General features: G+C 31.0%; 1 protein-coding gene and 1 long non-coding RNA gene across 4 annotated transcripts in view; one reads left to right on the top strand and one right to left on the bottom strand.

The window, feature by feature from the left end:
* Positions 1-20709, top strand: part of LOC111625933 — a 62220-nt gene that overhangs the window by 31537 nt on the left and 9974 nt on the right. Inside the window, exon 3 of one of the 2 annotated variants that reach the window (XR_002756810.1) lies at positions 7515-7722. This is a non-coding gene — a long non-coding RNA (uncharacterized LOC111625933). Of the gene's footprint in view, positions 1-7514; positions 8730-20709 lie in introns of those variants that run through there. The other variant, XR_002756809.1, reaches the window with a different exon arrangement.
* The window catches only part of LOC111625909, a 104169-nt gene continuing 88186 nt past the window's right edge, over positions 4727-20709 (bottom strand). For both annotated transcript variants that reach the window (XM_023369172.1, XM_023369179.1), the window contains 7 exons: positions 20070-20164; positions 17232-17274; positions 16460-16563; positions 6906-7005; positions 6711-6836; positions 6216-6299; positions 4727-6133 (listed from right to left, as the gene is read on the bottom strand). In XM_023369172.1, the coding sequence (XP_023224940.1) occupies positions 6002-6133; positions 6216-6299; positions 6711-6836; positions 6906-7005; positions 16460-16563; positions 17232-17274; positions 20070-20164 (684 nt within the window). In that variant the 3' untranslated portion in view covers positions 4727-6001. The remainder of the gene's footprint in view (positions 6134-6215; positions 6300-6710; positions 6837-6905; positions 7006-16459; positions 16564-17231; positions 17275-20069; positions 20165-20709) is intronic.

Genomic DNA, 20709 nt, shown 5'->3' with positions numbered 1-20709 from the left:
TGTTGTGGCTCAAAATGTATCTATTATAAATTTATAACACTTCCCCCGTGGGGGGAATTTTTCGAAAAATTTCTTGTTAGTGTACATTCTGTTGACGTACCCTATTAAAACGCAATCAAAAACGCAAAAACCCGCATCTAAAATAGTATAAATAGAAGCAGAGTTCTTTACCGTAAGGCGTAAGCCTTAAACCTAATCATCTCCCTTCAGTGGGGTTGAATTTCGACATGTATATTATATAAAAACACGTGCGTATTCGAATGCAGCGTTGTGTCAAAATTTCAAAGGAATCGGTAGGAACAAACGAACATTACATTTTTATTTATATAGATAGATAGATGATCCGCTTTAGTTCATTTTCTCAGAAAAGCGTAATGCCTCACAGAAAAGCAAACTTAGGGCGTCGTACTCGTAGCACCATCTGTTGGACATAAAAGCCTTAACCTAGATTATATCTTTTAATTTATATGAATGTTTAACGGAATAATATACAGCCTATGCCCACCCTGAAGTTCTATTCTAAATATTGGTGAAAGAATTTTTGAAATCGGATGAGTAGTTTCGGAGATTACCTGCTGCATACAAACTTACTTACTTACATACTTACAAACATTACTTCTTTATAATATTAGTATAGATAAATAGGTTAGACATTCAATTGGTCTCTGCAACTATCAAATTATTTCATTATAAACGTACTCTCTTTCATTTAATGTTATTTTCAAACTAGTTCTATAAAAAAAAAACTGTTAGCTAATCGATATTTTTATGAATTCTTTATTACAGAATTAAACTCATATTAAAAAGATCAAATAGCATTTCTCATTTTTAGCCAGTTTCTACAATCAGGATAGCATACAGTTATATTAAAAATTGTTAGTTCTGTATAAATAAAAACATAAACTTATATATGAAGATCTATTTAATAACGTAAAGTCTAAATGTGTAGTTAAGTTCCATAACAATTTATTTAGGCTATTAAAATATTTGTTAGGTAAATTTTCATATTAATTTTAAACGTGATGTTTTTAAAAGCTGGAGTCTTAATTACTGGTGTTTGTTTATTTATTGTGACATTAAAAATTGCAGCCCAGCATTGTGACACTCATATTTCAAATTAAATATATATGCTCCCCACCTCGAATTAGTAGTGGCTTGCCCCTGTACAAGATACTTTTCTGTTAGATGTATGACCGGCACAACTCTATTGCTAACTCCATTCCGGGGAAATTTTTGAATTAAAATAACATGACTTCCGGTTTGCATAAGAAGTTCTTATATACTTAATCGGGGCCTCCTACCCCAATCTTTCAATATCTGGTCTTGTCTTCCATCTATCTAACTCCATTCTCGAGAATAAGGAAAGACAGATGGACCTGCAACAGTGGGAATTTATAGGTCTACAATTTTTTCAATAAATCATTCATTGGACTGCAGAAACAAATTTTAAAAAAGTAAGATTGTAAATTGACCCGGTGTTCAAACTAATGTTACATTGATATTGTAGTAAAGTAAGTACAGTACACTTGGATCTAAGAACATTACAAGTAACCAATGTATTAAATACTATCAGAAAATTTCATTTTGTTTAATTGACAGTAATTATGAAGCTTCCAGCGCCAGTTCAAAAACTAAAAATTGGTTTTTGCCAGCATTTGTAAACACTAATCTTTAAAAATAAAATGTTCATTTTTTAAAATCCTAACTGGATGTAACAATGACTATATGTAATACAACTAACAATTTCACCTTTAAGGATTAAAGTTACACAAAAGATGTATTTCTCTTATATATTTCAGTATATACAATAAAATATGTCCATCATGCTTATGAATTTATGAATGATGACTGCTTTACCATCAAATATAAAAATTTTTACAAAGATTCACATCATTTGGTAACAGAGATCAATTTAAAATATTTTCATATTTATTTATTTATTTTAACTAAATGACACAATGGCCGTTGGCTTTTTCCAAGTATCCAGAAAAAAACATATACAAAACAAAAAAAGAACAGCAAAAAAAAAAAATACAGGAAACTAAGCACAGTTCAATTTTTTAACAACTTGTTTATAAGGATCTGAGAACTTATGGGAAATTTATTCTTCTTTTAAAACATTCCAGTTATATATGAATTGGTAGATCGGTGCATCTTGGCCAAAACAGTGCTTAACTTTGGAGGGAAAAATAATTTGAATCTACCATAGTTGTAGAGGGCCTAGTGTTTATTTAACTCATCACTTATATAAGATTCTTTCCTGCCAACCTTTTATTACTTTAAAGCTGTCTAAAATAATTTATATTTTATATAAAACTTTTAATTTGTCGATATTGGTTTGGTTAATAATAATAGGTGACAGAAGAATAAGGTAACTTGTATAATGTTCTAATAAACTTTTGTGTGACTTGCAATCTATTCAATATAAAAGAAGCTGTACCCTATATGGAAATACCATATTGAAGTTTGGGTTCCATACAAACACAAAACAGTCTCAAAATTTGTCATTTGTTATTCTTTTCAATATTCTAATAAATTTAGATAAAGACAGTGTTAGATTATTTATATGATTGTTCCATCATAATTTATCATCAATTTCAATACCCAAACATTTCACAGTACAATTTCAATACCCAAACATTTCACACCTCTTTGAATATGTTTATTATTAATTCTTATGTGTATATCATTAAATGACTTTTTTGTTTTAATCTCATTTATTCTAAAGTTATTATTTGCCATATATTTACTTAATTTAGCCAGCAATGAATTTTGGAATCTTCAATTAATTGAAAATAATAAAATCAGCATAGGTTATAACAATATCATCTGCATATAATATATTATTTTCGGGAATAGTTTCTATAATAACATTTATGTAAATATCAAAAATTAAAGGGCCTAGAATGGATCTCTTTATTCATTTGAAAAGGTTTAGATATTGAATTTTTTACCTTAACATAGTACTGTACAGTACATACAATTTGATAAATAGGATATCAGCCACTCCAATGTCACTCCTCTCAATCTGACTTTAAACAATTTTTGTTTTAATATCTTGATATCTATGCTATCAAAAGCCTTAGTCAGATCGATAAACACTGCTCTTACTATATTTGAATTATCGAGACCGTCAATAATATATTGTTTAAGATGAGTTAATGCATCAATTGTAGAGGCATCTCTTTTAAAACCATACTGGTTATTAGATATTATATTTATTAACAAATCCAAAAAATATTTTATAGAAAGCCATTTCAATTATTTTAGTTATACTCCGACTGATAGTAATCTGTTTAGATCTTTTATTTTTAAATATTGGTATTACAAGATTGTGTTTGAGCTTCTCTGGAAACCTCCCACACTGGAAGGTTTTATTAATTAAATAAGATAATGGTAATGCAATAATATCTGCTATTTGTCTTTGATAAGTTAAATACATTTATTCTATGTCTGGAGTATTAGCTTTTACACTCCTAAAGAGATTTTTGATTATGTTATGAGAAGTTTCATCCAAAAAAAAAAACATACCATACAGCATGAAGAGGAATGTGAGAATTTTTAACGTTGATATGACAAAACCTCCCATCTGTCTATAGTGATCAGCAAAAATATTACTTATTTTTTCTTCATTTTGAAAAAGTTCTCTATTATATTTCACGTGCTTAATTTGTATGTCATTCTGTGTTTTAACAATATGGATAGGCAGATGTTTAATATACATTCTTTGATAGAGTTTTGGCAAGAGATTAGAGACTACTATGACAGACATTTCTATCTCTTCTTTCCTAATTTTATTTCTAATATTCTTGCACATCAATCTCCTGAAATACAACTCTTGTTTAGTTGTTTGAACAACCTCCTCTTCTGGCTAATTATCTCAAATGATACAATAAAGTTAAAGCGAAAAGCATTTTTGGCAAAGATTATCTCGATTTTTCTTTAGTGTTATAAAGGGAAGATATTTATTAATAAAAATCTGCAGGATATCCTGAAAGTAATCCGCCAATTGGTCAACAGAAATAATAGTAATCCCAAGCAAAAGAAGTTGACAGTGCATTATGTAAAAATTGTATTGACGTAATATTTATTTTTCTACGTGTTTTTAATGAATTACCACCTATTTCCGTATCTTTCCTTGGAAGAAAACTATAGGCATATAGTTTATGATCTGACAATAAATCCTGACTCACCAACATTGGTTAACCTGAAATCAATCAAGGAGTATCTTTATCAAAATCTGGTTGGTTACCAAAGTGATAAATTTTCAGAAAAGCAAAAGTTTAACAAGTCAAAGACTCTTCGATAAGTACTTGTAATTAAATCTATATTAAAATCACCAATGATAAGTAATTTATACTTCCTTAATTCATTTCAATATTACTAAACTATAAAATTTACTACGTTTCGAAAAATAAACTGTTGTTTGAAGCCAGAGATCGATAAACAACCACAATCAAAATTTTATTGATAGATATTGTCATTACATCAATGTACTGTACTCTTTAGTAAATGTGAAATCAGATATTACATCATAAATCAAATCCTTATTTATATACAAAACTATACCTCCAAGTTGGTTAGGTTGTCTTTCAGTTTTTTATTTTAAACAGAGAGTGGGTTTCATTAGTCCATGTCTCACAAAAAGCCAGTATTCCAAAATTGCAATCATATAATATTATTTAAACATCTTACATTAATATAAAATATTTAGAGTCTGTCTCTATCAAAATTAGTTATCTTATTATGTTTTAATAAATCTTCCATCAGGAAATAAACTCTCAATATATTCTAACGTACATATTCGTGAAGGTTGCATTAATCTTTATGTAAATTATACCATTTTTAGTCCAAGTATTTAATATTTTCCACTCCTCCTTTAAAACTCTAGTTTTATAAAAAAAAAAAAGATTTCTATCATATAGTTTAAGATGATCATTTATATAAATTTTATGTTCTTCATTAATTTAAATTACATGCACTAGAAGTAATTTTGAGTTTATTCTCTTTAATTTTATCGATACTTTTTTGCTTCCATGTAATATTAGCTAATTTCACGTGGCATTGAATTTCTTTCATTTGGAAGGAGTTTAGGCATTTACAATAATTTATCAAATGTATTATCCACAAATGTCATGCATAACCTTATAAACAATATCAATTACATTTTCATTTAACAAAGTAGGAAGTCCAGCAATTTCTAAATTTGAATTATTAACATCTTGCTCCATAAACTTTAATTTTTCTTGTGTTATATTTAATTCTCATTTCATTGTAGAATTTTCATCAAAAAGCCTTTTATTGTTTATCTCCAGAGTGTTAAAATGGTTGTTACTTTTATCGAATCTTTTATGCTTTTATTTGTTTGATTTATATTCTCCAAGCCTCTTATAAATTTGTTTAATTTCTAAAAATAATTTATCAAACCAGGTTGACTCATTAGGTTCGGGTGTCGTTAGAGTGGGCAGGAGGTTACATTGCTTATTATTACAATCAATCAGTTTGTCACTAACTGGAGAGATAATGATTTAGGTGAGTCAGCTCACTTTATCTCGTCCCAATTCCAAAGTTGAATTTGCATTTCCTTTTGTAGTCTTCACTGGTCTACAGGATCAACATTTCCAATTTTTACTAAATTTATGGAAAGTAGCACAACCAACACCATAACAATAAAAATGAGCATTTTTCAAACACTGTGAGCACAAAAGTAAATCAGTATCCAAAATTTTAAGATTACAGACAAAGCACGAAAAGGAGTGACGATTAACCATGTCAATAATTAAAAAAAAAAAGCATATAAATCTGCAATCCATATTCAAATAGTCCTAATGACAGTACTGGCACTAGGCTTTTCATTCTGAAGGGCGGATATGGGATGAAACATTATTTCAGTGAGGTGGGTATTATCTGTGCATTTTAAAAATTAGCTTGTTTGATGATACTGAAAATCAATTGCTAAATTTTAAGACAAGTAATTACAATAAGACACAAATAATTCACTTCAAGGACGGGTGGACAGATGGGCTGGTGCTGGCCGTGAGCAACGAGTAAGTCTCGGAAACTCTTCAAAACTCAATACATGACTTCTACAGACAGGACAAGTGGTTTCCTTCTTCAACCAACTTTGAAGACACTAAACAATATGTATTAGTGCTAATTAGAAACATACATTGTTATCATTATACATATAAAAGAATTATAGGAAATAGACAAACCTTCACATGAAACTTATGTTCACAAGGAGTACATTCTTCCTCTTGGTTTAGAATAGTTTCAAAGCAGATTGGACATTCATCCAACTATACATAAATCATTACATTAAAATATATATTTCTAAATATAAAGTCAAAGTAATCTATATCTTAACAATTTTGATTTATGAATTTCCATACATACTATTGTTATTGCATAAAATGGTTAAAGTTTTGAGATAGTAGTCAATGTTGCCCAAATTAATTTATGTTTTTTGTTGATGCATAATAATATACATATTACTTTTAAATGAATGTAACCTATTATGACTTCTACAACAGACACAACAGTTTAATAAACAGCAAAGCATGCAAGGTGCTGTTGGTTTTTGTATAACAGTATAATAACAAAAATTTGAAAATTAATTAAAGATGTATCTTCAGATTGCTTTCAAAATATTTAACAACTTTGTGTGCAGAATTAATCTAATAATAATAATAATAGAATAGAAAACTCACCACAGCTAAGTTTATAACATTATTTGGATTACACGGAACAGATGGAGGTGATGGAATGTCATATTTATAAATATCAATCTTTAAATTGTCTTTGGTGACTTTCTTAAGATAATTATCTACCTTTTGCTAAAAAAAGGAAACTGAAAAAATTAATTTCAAAAAATAAATGTTCTTAAAGTCTAAAAATATGCTTACAAAATAATTTTCAATTGTCTCCTTGCATTTATCTTTATAATACTGCCATAAGGATATTTCTTCCACAATATCACTATTGTTTTTAATAGGAGAACATTTACTAAAAAGAAAAATAATTTCAAAACAACAAAATCAACAAACAAAATGACAGTTTAAGAAATTTTCTAAGTTACTAGAAATAGTGTCCCCTTTTCTGTTATAAGAAGGAGGAAATAAATTGGTTACATCACTAGTATTATGTAAAAAAACTTAATAGAGATGTATCAGTACATTCTTTTAGTCTAAAAATCATTGGCATCATTTACATCAGTGTATGAGAATTTTACAAACAGTACTAGCATCTTTGTTATTTTGATAGACTCATTTTTTTTAATAGTAACTAATATTGGGAATATTTTGATTGCAGCTCAATTTGAAAAAATTGTAGACCTATAAATTCCCACTGTTGTCTGTCTGTCCCTAATCTTGTTTAATAGTGGTGATGAATTATTACTTAAATGTATTACTACTAGTACATAAAAGTTTAATCTAGAATTACTGTATATACTTTGAATTATGTTTATCTAGAGTTGCAAGTATGGAATCAATGGCAAATTTTTTTTCTTACAGATTGCCTGAACTTCCTTACTCAGTGAGAAGGATGGATGCAGAGAGATGACATCTGAATTAACTTTGAGACATCCCCAAAAAAGCATTCAATAACACACAGTACAGTGGGGAAACTGCTTCAGAAACCAATCCTGCTTTCCAAAATTTATGACAAGTTTAGAAGTGGTTGTCTGCTAGTATGGAGACTATTTGAACATATTTTGCAAAGGTAATGTTCATTAGTATTAGTGTTAATGTGTTCTTGCTCGTTTTCTCTCCATTGGTTCCAGTTTTTATGCATACTTTGTAAAAGGGAGGAGCCAGGGAAGTTCTCATTTATGTCAAACATAAAAAATAAGAATGCAGTTCCTTAAACCACACACAAACCTATATAATATTGATTAAAAATTTGAAGTGCAATATGCTTAAACAGCATTGTTGTATTATAATCTTTTAATTATATTCATGTATCTCAAAGGAACAAAAATCATACTGAAAGAATATTGCAATGTTCGTGCAGAACAGATTTTATTTTTATACTTAAGTGAATTAATAATTTATTATAAAACAGGAATTGGAATGACAAACATGAATTTTATAACATCAGCTCTGCAGAATGTTTTCTCTTTTGCTTCAGAAGCACTAATGTCACAAACCAGAGTTGTATCATTAGACACTAACCAGTAAGTTAAATATAAAACTGTAACAAACACGGATAATGTTAAGTAGTTAACTGTTACATTAGCAAGGTTGAGGCCAAAATTTTCATCTCTAAAACGTGAACATCGAGCACCACTATTTTGTAAGCAGCGGTCAACGTTCATGTTATAGAGATGAAAACCACAACCTTGCTATTATTTGAATTCTAAAATAATTTTTAATGCACTAGTTTGGCCATTGCCATAAATAAATTATGAACATCTGTATTTGCAAATAAGATATTTAGAATCTATATGGTACTGAGTTTATTAGAATTTGAACACAGAAAAAAGTGGGAAATGCTCAAACTTCCCCTGGAATAAGAAACATCATAAAAATAAATACAAGATTTCTCTCCAACTCTAACCACAAACAGTGCAATTTGGACTGAGAAAAGTAATTGAGTTGCAGTTTGGCAAAGTATTAAGTTTTCCAAAACATTTATGTCAAGTCCTAATTGTGTATCTGTTTTTGTTTGAGAAGCAATTCAAGGGATTTGTACTAGGAGTAATCCCTTCTCTTCAAATCTTAAAAATATTCAGAGTTGGATTTATAAAGTCTCTACAAACCTTTGTAAATGAATTATCTCTTTACATGGCTCTAACAGATGCCATCATTCTGCTTCTGGTGCTGCTGAGGATAACAGCACCAGAAGGAAAATGGATTAGCTTCCCCATCAACATATTCTGTAATTGGGTCATTTGACCTCATGTATACAAGTATTCTCTTATCAGCTTTCCAGTGCTTTTCTTCATAACCATTATTGAACTGACTGAACAAGCTAGCTAGTATCAAGATAAATTGATGGTAATTCATAATTCAGTACAAATATTAGTATTGAAATTCCTATATACACCCACAACTGCCATAAATGATCGGGGCATAATTTGGAAATAATTTTTGTAGATTAGAAATGAATTTGACACTAGAGATGGTGCCTAATGCCTCCCTCTAGTGTCAAATTCATTTCTAATCTACAATCATTATCTCCAAATTATAGCCTGATCATTTACGGCAGTTGTGGATGTATATTTGTATTGAAATTCCTATTGAGAAGTTGCAAAAAACAAGTAGGTTGTTGAATTTTTTTCTACTAGCTTTTCCAGCAACATTTAAAACTGCATGTGTGTCGCCATCTGTTAAAAATGTTTTAATAAAAATATGATATTATAAAATGGCAAAAAGACAAAAAGCTCAATTTTGGATTTTAATTGTAAATGCTAATAATAAGTAAAATTGTCATCAAGTCTGACCCTACTAGAGATAAACACGACCCTTTAACCACCAAAATTTAATAGCATCAATCCCCCTGCAAAATTTCAAAAGTTTTCAACAAAAATCACAGGAGTTATTAAGCTTGAAACAGGGTGAACAAAATTGTGTCACACACCCACATCCATACATACAGAAATTACCCCACCCTCCAAATTTTTTTCAGTTCAGTTTACAGAATGGCGTTCAGTGCCGCCATCCCGTAAGCCTAGAAGTTTGGCATGTTCCAAAAGCCATTGTCAAACTTCTAGACTTACAGGATGGTGGTGCTGAATGTCTGACATTCACGTTTTCATGATGAAAACATTGTCTGCAACTTCTCTAATGTAAAATCTGGGAGGGTCATTTTTTGACATATATAACAGCCAAGAAAGTATGGCAATATGGCAATATAACAAAGGGAAAGTAAAAATATTAAGCACACTGATACGGTGATGAAGAAGTGTTTCTTTTAACATTAATCAACTTTGCTGTTTACATAGCTCAAACACATGTTACTGGAAAAACAAATTTATTATTAAATTGACTAAGCTAACTAGTATCAAGACAAGGAATTTTGTTCTGATCCTAATTGAAACCTGACAGGTGTTCGACAATAGATACAACTAACTATCTGAAGACAATGTTAAAGAGATTCTCTCACAGATTTGCAGGTAGATTCCATTACATTGAATATCTTTACACAGGCTTTTTTTGTTTTAATGCCTTATGAAAGATTCTTTATATAATGCAAGAGGTAAAAATACAAATCTATTCAGAATCAGCATTTTTCACTCTATTGTTCTCCAATTTGAATTGTCTATAACTTGTTTTTTTTTTTTCTTAACTTGAAGCTCCAAGGGACAGGAAAAAACTTCCATTAAAACTTCTCTACCAAAGAAAATGCTTCAATAGTTATACAGTGGTACCTCAGGATACGACAGGAAATTCGAACATATTTTTGCTTCACGATAAGAACAAAAACTCACCATACGACGTTACATTAGTTCGCAGCGCCTTTTTTTATTCACTTCTGTTCATCGGTCTCAGTCCGCGCGATTGCTTTGTCGTGGAAGGATCTCGCTCGATAAAGGAAATCTTGAGGTATTATCAGAAAGTGACTGATTTTATTGAAAAGAAACATCCCAAAAAGGTTCACACTGGCCATATTGCTGCTCAGTTTAATGACATTTGCCTAAGTCATTTTAGAAACATAGCCAAATAGTAGGCAAAGCCAAACCTCTTTGGATAGATATTTTACCAAGCGACCTCTATCCAGTAAAGATTGAAGCGCCACAGCACTGGCGAAAATTTAAATTTGCTGACTGAAATTCTTTCGGATGATTGACTTTCGGAAAATCGACGCTCTACTGTATATAAAACAACAATAATTTTTTTTTAATCTTTTCTAAGTTATTTTTAAGCTATTGTTACTTTATGTTATGTAAGTTAAGTTTTAGTATAATTTCCCTTCTCCTCCTCCTCCGCCAACAGTTTACACCTCCACCGTTGTTTATCCTCGAAGGTAAAGTGCAAATAAACTACTATTTTTTTTTTTTTTTTATCAAGTTATTATTCTATTATGGTTATACGCCTCCCACTGCACAAACATACAGGCAGAGCAGTGGGCCTTGTACAGAGCAATCAAATATGTCACGGATAACAACCAAAGGTATAAAGGGCACATCAGATTTTATACAGATAGCCAAACAGCACTAAAGATACTCATGAACAAAAGAAGATATACTGGACTCTCGCAAGAGTTAATCACAGCGGCTAATAATCTGGGAATGACCAGAAAGGTCATCTTCAACTGGGTACCGGGACATCACGGAAATCCCGGAAATGAACTCGCCGACAAACTGGCGAAAAGGGCAAGCACATTGGATAAAGAACCCACATATAAAAGGCTTCCTAACACATGGCTCAAGAACCAGCTACACATGATTGAAATCAACCAGTGGCAGCGCGACTGGGACTCCGCCGATACCGGCAGGAATAGTCACGACTACATTCCATCCATTCATCTCCGCTTAAAGATCAAACATTACACTCCCGATGCCGAAACCTCTCAGATTCTAACTGGCCACGGCAATTTCGCCTCCTATCTCTGCCGATTTGGCAAGCGGGAGACAAACACCTGTAATTGTGACGACTTCGGCGAAGGTAACAGCAACCACCTACTATTCGACTGTCCAACTTACGAACAAGAAAGGCTCTCTTTCATGGGGACCTGCCTTAAAAACGGTCTTAACTGGCCACCAAGACCGAAAGACATTTTTAATATCAAAGAAGTCTGGAACAGTCTCAAGAAATACATCAAAAACACAAAGGCGCTGTGCAATAACTATCGAACTACGACTGCGACTTAGGACTTGACATCTGCTAAACCACACCAACGCCAGGCGGAATTTAGGGCCACCACTTCAATGAGCTCTCGGACGGTTGTTGGTACAGAATTATCTAATGGTCAGTAATTCAGCAGTCTTCTGCAATCTGCAAGGACTGTGTAGGCAGCCGTATAGACTTGTATCATAATGTAACCACCTTGTTGTATATAATAAATCGCCTAAGTATAATGTAAGTGAATATTGTATATGTCAAAATATGTCTCATATACTAGGGTGTTGTAAATGCGGCAGAATTGCCGTGTAGCCTCTATATTGTTACGCTCTTGTAAAAATGTAATGATTAATATTAAGTATGTTAGAAATTAGGTATTCTGTGTAGCACGAGATGGGAGAGCAGCATCGCCACATAGTTTTAGAAGACGCCAATTGTCATGGTGTTCTCATAATAATGTTGTTACTCTGTAAATATCACAAGTTTACCATTCTAGCACTGTGTACGCACTTACTATGTAAAGTCAGTATGTAAATATGTTATTATTATCTGTAAATTCTGCAATCGTTCTGTATTCTGTTATATTAATAAATGCGATGCGGGCGCCCATGATGCCTCCCCTGCCTTCTTTCACACTTTCCTATCTCGCTTTCCCTTTCTTCCTCTTCCAACAGGGCCAAGTCTGTAACAAATAAACGGATAGCCCTCTCCTCCTTTGATCTAAATGTCTAAATATTATGGTTATACATCAGTGGCGTGCCATGACATTTGATGATAGGGAAGCTGTGTTTCTATAAGAAGCCGACTTCCAGGGGCAATCAGTCAGCAATGATCTAGAGTCCATTCGTATTCATTTGTTTGATAAGCCAGTAAAAACCGTAGACTTCTCTAAACGTATTCTTAATTAATAGATTATCTAACACACTTAATAAATAAGCAAGTTCAATATAATTAACTCTCTTATATTAGATTTAATAGATTCTATACGCCCTCTAAATGCCAATTCTCGCTTCGATAACATCTACTAATTAAAATATATCTATTAGCCGAACTATCTCGTTATAATTTTTAATATATATTTTATATTGCGTACTAATGTTAAATTCTATTCTATTTTGATTTCCAAATTGCTTCAATTTTACGAAAGAATCGATGCGAGATTTAGGATTTTCATGTCTTTTGCCAGCTTTACTCAAATTATTTAAATCGTCAAAGCCAATCTCATTCTACACACTAATTTTATTTGAAAATAGTAGGCAAGGCCAACAAAACAAATTTTGCATTTTTATGCATCCACAAAGCCATTTTATATCTTCATAAATTTTATCATGAAAATGTCGAACAAATTTTTTCTTTTTCATTATATGGTCTCGAGCCAAAACTTTTTGAAATAAATTTTCGATATCACAATTACATTCTAAATTGCTAGCTATAATATAAGGGCTAAAATTAAAAATAAAATTATAAAAACTTACTTGTTAAAATAAAATGTGTGATGATATACAATTATACATACCTGGTACAAAATATTCAATTGTATGAATATACTTTTAAAGAAAATTATAAATATAGTTTTGTGAAGAAACGTACATAAAAATAACATAAAATAGTCTTTACTTTTTAAATATTAAAACAATCCACCTAGTTAAAATTGCTCCCTACCAGTGGCTCGTGGATGGAATCAGAGACGGTCTTGGTAGGTGTGCGGTGCGGTGCATGCTTGCCAAATCCCGAGGGTGCCGATACCGGTTAATGTCTCTTTTGTCTCATCACTAGTATATCTCAAAGGACGCGACAGGGTTGTTGTAAATTTTAAACGTTTCTCATCATAGCTGTAAAAATCTAAATTTGTTAAACTTAAAAGTCATTTGTTTTCTAACTACTGTAATTCGTTTTAAGACCAGGTGTCCACGGAAATTTCCAAAATTTACAACTTTTACTCACTTTCATTGAACTGGAAAAATTTCTGTCTTTATTACATCTAATATTACGAAGAAATCAGTCCCACTGTACTCGGCTAGATATTGGTCCGGTTAGGCTTTTGTTTAAGTAAAATTCCGGCTCTTTCATCAGGGTTTTGTTTACGTCCCCAATTCCCTAATCGCTTAATTATTTAACTACTTCTTAAGTAGAAATAAGTCGAAACCAGTTACTTTGTACTCGAATATTTGTAGTCTCGGGAAAAAAGTGGAAAGACAAATTTTTACGACAACGGATACATAAATCGTAAATTTAAGGAAAATAAATTCTAGAGCCTTTTCTGTACCTGGTGCATCTCTCTCATTCATTAAATTTAGTTGTAAATGACGCTGTCGAAGTAACGGTTAATTTTTTAACATTATACAAGAATTGTACACGTTTTTTTCTACATCCCCTTAAAGATGGGATGTACGAAATCGTAATATCACTGGTTTAACATCGAAATCCGTGAGTAATATAAAATCGGAGAGCGGAATAAATATATCAAATATTTTAATGGATTTTTTAAACTCCTGTCAACTATACAGAACTATCGTAAAAACATACCAGTAAATTCTTATCGGTTGGGTTAAGTTATAAATCTACTCGTTATTCACGTAATCGAAATATCTAGTGGGCAGGCGGCTAACAGCCCAGAACCGGTCCTTGATAGAATTGGAATCTTTATATGTGTGCAGCTTTCACCCAAGGTCGTAGGCTTCCACCGGCTAAACCGGGTGAGGTTGGTGCTCTGTAAAGCGCATGCGCAAATCTGGCTTTTCGTAATCTGAAAATACAGGAGATTCCACTCTGCCACTAATATTCTAATATACAATAGCAATTTTTTTCTTTTTTTTCCCACGTGTAGTATAGAAATTTGTAATAATACGGTACATAATGCGGTTATAATAAAAGATTGTGCGATTATTTTCATATAATTAAAATTAATATTTATTTATTTTTTAGAGAATACGAGGGAAGCAGCGCTTCCAACGCTTCTAATGACGGCACGCCACTGTTATACATTTACAACTACAAAATGCATTTTTCAGTGTTTTCCTTACTCTAGTTATTTTTTTAAATGTGCTACTTATCTTTAATTTGAGTGTGTTTTTCGTGTTGGAACAAATTATTTGGTTTTACATGTAATCGTATGGGAAAAAATGATTCACCTTACGACATTTTCATGATACGATCTCAGTTTCGGAACGGATTAATTTCATATCCTGAGGTACCACTGTAGGTGGTTTCATTCTGCAAAAAATTGACAAAATTAGACATCACGAGGGTCAACTGCCTGAAATGACACCGAATAAATTTGTTTTGCACCAATATGAAGTTGCCAAAGCATTTTGCAAAATTTTCATTTTTGAAATTTCTGTAAAGCTGTTTTATTTGAGTGACTATATCTAGGAAAGTAAGTTCAATCCAAAGATACAGTTTGTTGTGTTTTTTGTAGATAAAGGGATCAGAACAATAGTTTAAAGCTTGAACATTCAACAACTTTGTATATAAAGTTCAAATCAAAAAATATCATCTTCCAATTTTTCTGGTTATGCTATCCAGATAGTGTCACTGGAAGCTGAGGGACAGAGTCTCATTTCAGGCTAATTCTTTTCTTCCAGAACCTTCTAAATTAATTAATTTATCAAGAGATGGCACCTAATGCCTACCTTTAGGCCAAATTACGTAATATTAATACAGCCCAATATAATCCAGCAATCTTCTTCCCTTTAAAAACATCCATAAATCCTATTAAAAAAATACAGTGGTGACTAGAGCAACAGACTGGCTGCAAACAAGTACGAATGGTGTTTCCACTCTTTTGCTGTTGCCATTGACAATTTGCTATTTTTATAATATATTAGTATTATTAGAATATATTATTAATATATCTGAAGTACAGAGCTCCTGTTGAGATTCGGATGGCTCCCTTGTTTATTACATACATCACCTCAGTGCAGGATGTTGTGTAAATCATGGCTTGTAAAAAAAACAGAAAGGTGATTTCAATTGAAACAAAGCAAGACATCATCAGAAGGAGTGAAAGTTGACAAAAACTTCCTTGTCAAATGGGGAGAGGTTAAGGAGTTTACCAACACTCATTATCCAAACAGAGCTGAGGCCAACAGGATCAATGATCTCTACAATGACACCCTTGCCCGTCATTTCCGACAGGTGTTGAAGAAGAGAGAGAAACAGACCACCTTGGACATATTTTTCAAGAAGCAAACGATGATGACCCTGCAAGCTCCGGTAGCCTCTCCTGAATATGACACCAATTAAAAGAAACCTGCTGCAATGTGTAAAAAGTCTGTATCTGTATACAGTATGGTTATTTTATGCTGCAGAACGAATTATATGTTTTAACATGTATTTCTATGAGAAAATGCATTTTGTATAATGGATGTGCACCTGGAACGGATTAATTACATTATACGAGGCACCACTGTATATGTATTTGGAATCTGAAGAAAACATTCATGTAGAGATTACATACTGGTAATTATCTAATAATTTCATTCAGCTGTTGTTAACTAATGTTTAAATGAAAATTAGAATTTGGTTCATCAAAAATAAATGGGTAAGAAATATTTAACTTTTATGATAACTGTTTTATTGATTGGTAAATAAATTTAACTCATACTCAAGGAACCATCTTTCATTCTTACTCAATTATTTAATTTAGTTCTAATTTTGTAAATAATAATTACCTTAAATATCTATTTTGTAGCAACTGCATATTTTTCTCAGCTGTTGAGATGCAATCTGTCATTTTTTCCAAACAAAATTTTTTTTTCATTTCAAAACAATATCTCTGTCAAAAAAAAAAAAAAAAATTATTCAAATTTTTGAAAGATTTATATTCTTGAGAAAAAATAAGATTTAGACTAGAAATTAAGCATTGATACAAAATAAAACTCTTATATTTTAGTTTCAGCACCTAGCTTTACTAATGATATACAAAAAGGAGCCAAACCTGGCATCACTGTATGCACCCCCCGATATGCAAACTGGTACTAGCACACATTCGCATGGGATCTCATCCACGTAAAGAGGTGGCATTCTTAAAGTTTAAGGATGCCTCTTTAAATGGGTCCTATTCTCTGAGTACAGTAGAATTGTCCACTAAAACTAGATGTTTAAATTGCTCTACAATCAGATGTTGAACCCATTTTTGCTTACTAGGAGAATAAAATCTATTCTACTCAAAATAGAACATCCACTACAGTACACTTTGCTTTTTACACTTTTCGATGTGACTAATAAAATCATTATTGGAAATATTATTTCTCACGGGCTGTGAAGGTAATTTACAATTCAGTTTAATGAATTCTGATAAAATTTTTGTTTGCTTTATTGGAGTTCATTTTAAGGCAAGTCAACTGTATTACATATAGACTAATTTACTATTGAAATGTATACATTTTATAACATAGTTTGCTTATATTGGAAACATGTGATATTAATAGATTTTTATTTTACCTCTGCAAGATTTCTTCTTTTTTGTAATTCTTCAATTTCTTCCCTGTTTGTAAGTAATGTTATTTTTATTAGAATTCAAACTGTTTTGTATTTTAAAACTTAATCACTACAGATATATTTACATATAATCATAGTAATCATAAAAAGACACTTCACGCCAACAATCATTTAAAATAATTAACACTAGAGTGTAGTGTTATTACAATTACAATTTATTAGCATAATTACGAAATACTTGCTAGTACAGTAGAGCGTCGTTTGTCCAAAAGAATTCCAGTCAGCAAATTTTAATTTTCGCTAGTGCTGTGGCGCTGCAATCTTTGGCTATATCTTGGGCTACTCCAATATTCTTTTTGTTGATGTGTGTGTTTTAGCTGGCAGCATTGGCACTTTTGTGTGGTGTTTTTCTGAGGACTGTGTGTCGTGCTGAATCGAACGTTTTTGATACTAGATTAACTTCTAAAGTATGATTTTTTTGTTTTTATATTTTTCAATATATTTATTTTGTTTGTAAAAAATAAGAAAATAATTTTTAACGATACAATAGCCACGATTATTATTTTAAAAAGTTTACATTAGGCTTAACATTGACAAAAATTCAACGCGAAGCAACATGCAATGGAGAAAAATTTCAACATGGGATAGATTAATTATTTTTTCGTATGTAATCGGTTATCCAAAAAATAAGTTATTTGAACAACCCCAGTCCCCAATTGATTTGGATAAACGACACTCTACTGTACTTTTGATGGCTTATAATCACCATCCTCAGGTGAAAAACAAATTGAATTTTGTATTCTATCCACATGCCATGGTTATTTTTAAAAAAGTCCATTCAAATAACCAAATGTTCAAAAATTAATTGTATTCGATTTGTTTTTCTCCTGAGGATGGTGGCTGTAAGCTATCGAAAGTACTAGCGCATACTAATAAATCCACTACACTCTGATTAGTGTTAATAATTATTTTGCATATAATTTGATTATACCAATTTTTATTGAAAAAATCCTCAATAATGATGCCACATCCTCCCCTCAAGTTGTGGAGATGGAAGGGGCAGTAAAATCAATTTTAGATGCAGCTATTTCCCAAAATAGACCAAAGTTGTAGTGACTGACAAAATATTTATTTCCAGTTAATCTTCCACTCTAAAATACCAAAAGGGACTTCAAACAGGCTATTAAAAAAATGACATATACATACCTAAATGCCCCTTTTTTTTTTAAAGCCCATATATTGTCTTTTGTACTTGTCTCCCAGCTGCTATCAACTGCTAACTGAAATGACTATCATTATGAGAAGTTTCTAAAATAATAGAGACCAAAGCTAGGCAGTTGAGACTTTTAAAATGAGCAAAAATTGACAGATAGCTTTCATGTGGTCAAATATTTTTCACATTTAAAAAAAAAAAAAAAAAACTGAAATTTCCACCAACCATGAAATGCAGACGAATGCCATAATTAATGAGCAATTCTACATCCAAACCATGAAAAACTTATAGCATGCAATTCAAAATTGTTAGTGACTTAAGACTAAGTGGTATCATTCTGTTGCATGACAATGCAACAGAATGATTGTCAAAACACGGAAAGTTTTTGAGCATTCATTTTTCAGGCCAGATCTTGACTCAAATTACCATCTTTATCTTCGGTTCACATATGCTTTCATCAAGAGAGTTCTTTTCAAACATTTAGAGTTAAATTCACAACTGGCTAAATGTACAAACAGCTGATTTCTACAATGAGAGTATGCAGTAGCTTGTGTACTGACTGCTATGACAAAAAACAATGAAGTATTTTCATTCTTACTTTTTGGAAAAACCCTTGTACTGTACATTCTGTGTTTTTATATTTTTAGGCACGTAAACTCAAAAACTCTGCTGATGAATGGAAACTGAAAGAAGGTAACCAACTGAGTCATTTGGTCCTATCCATGTTTGCATAATATGAATGTAGAGGATTTAATACATTTGCACAGTGATGCATGAAATAAGGGTTCTTATAAGTCACAGAAAAAATGTACTAATTACACAATACATCATTATTTGGATGATACATATATTTTTGATATAAGACATGATCTTTTTGTAGACTGCATGGGAAAGCTTCTAAATACTATTATCAATAATGAATATTGTCTTCTGCTAGATTCCAGTCTAATAATTTATTTCTCATTGAAGAAACGGATGAAATTGAAATCTTACCATTCATGCCTTCACATCAAAACAGACTTGTTTATTCTGCAGAAAATATACTCAATGTCAAAATATGGAATGAAACTCTTGTTTTTCATTCCTTCATCTTCATAATAAGGCTACATTATTAAAATAATTTGCAAAAATCATTTCTTCAAGCACATGAAGTGATTTATTTGTGATTAAACAATATGATCCTGGTTTTAAAATGTCTTGCATTCTAACAAGGTTTCAATTTAAACTCCTCCTTTAATATTTGCATATGTAGTAATGCTGCATTTTAGAATAGTATGGAAATGGTGCTACTAAACAATACAAATGTAATGAAATTAAAACAGTTTCCTCCCATATTTAAATAAAATTTTAAAAAACATCATTATTTAATTCAAAGACTTTTTTATTGATCAACTGTTTAGTCTTTTTCATGTTGTAGCCAGGTTTTTGTGGTGCATTCGTAGGAATGAATAAAAAAAAACATCAAATTAAGATATGGTCATATTAGCATTTGATACATTCTTTAAAATGGCAATCATCATTTTTTTAATGTAAAACAACTATTATAAAAAAAATTTTTCTTTTGACTTGTCTGAAATTCTAACCAATATTTTCTAAATGATTCGTTTTAGTAAAATGAAAAATCATACTTGAGTAAATTTGTTTCATTAATATAATCTTTATTCTTTCTTTCCATTTTTTCCTTGAATTCAGTTTTCTTTATAGCCCATGCTTGCTTTTCTTCCTACATAAAAATGAAAATAACAAAAATTATTATAAAGTAATTTTTTTTTAATCAGAATTTTAAACAAAATCTTAAATTTCATAGATCTTTTGATATTATTTTTTTAATATATATTATAATCATTTAATTTATTCAATAGAAATTATAGCTACTTTGATAAAACCAATGAACTACTTTCTAAATTAAGGTAAAAGTGTAAATTTATCTGAACTTTTTCAAAGACTAACATATTAAAATTCTTAAATTATTTCATTTTAGTTATTAGAAAAGATAAATAATGGTGAAGCTGACAGAGCTAATGGGCACAACCCCCAAAAAATTGTTAATATTAAAAAATAGAAATAGGTTATTAGAAATACAGTAGAGCGTCGATTATCCGAAAGAATTCCAGTCGGCAAATTTAAATTTTCGCCAGTGCTGTGGCGCTGCAATCTTTGGCTATGTCTTGGGCTACTCAAATATTTTACGTTTTTGATACTAAATTAACTTCTGAAGTATAATTTTTTATTGTTTTTATATTTTTCAATATATTTATTTTGTTCGTA

The sequence above is a fragment of the Centruroides sculpturatus genome, unplaced genomic scaffold (assembly GCF_000671375.1).
Source record: "Centruroides sculpturatus isolate CEXI.00-Female unplaced genomic scaffold, Cexi_2.0 scaffold181, whole genome shotgun sequence".
Taxonomy (NCBI): Eukaryota; Metazoa; Arthropoda; class Arachnida; order Scorpiones; family Buthidae; genus Centruroides; species Centruroides sculpturatus.
The sequence above is the reverse complement of the archived record's forward strand: the minus strand, read 5'-3'. Positions and strand labels throughout refer to the sequence as shown.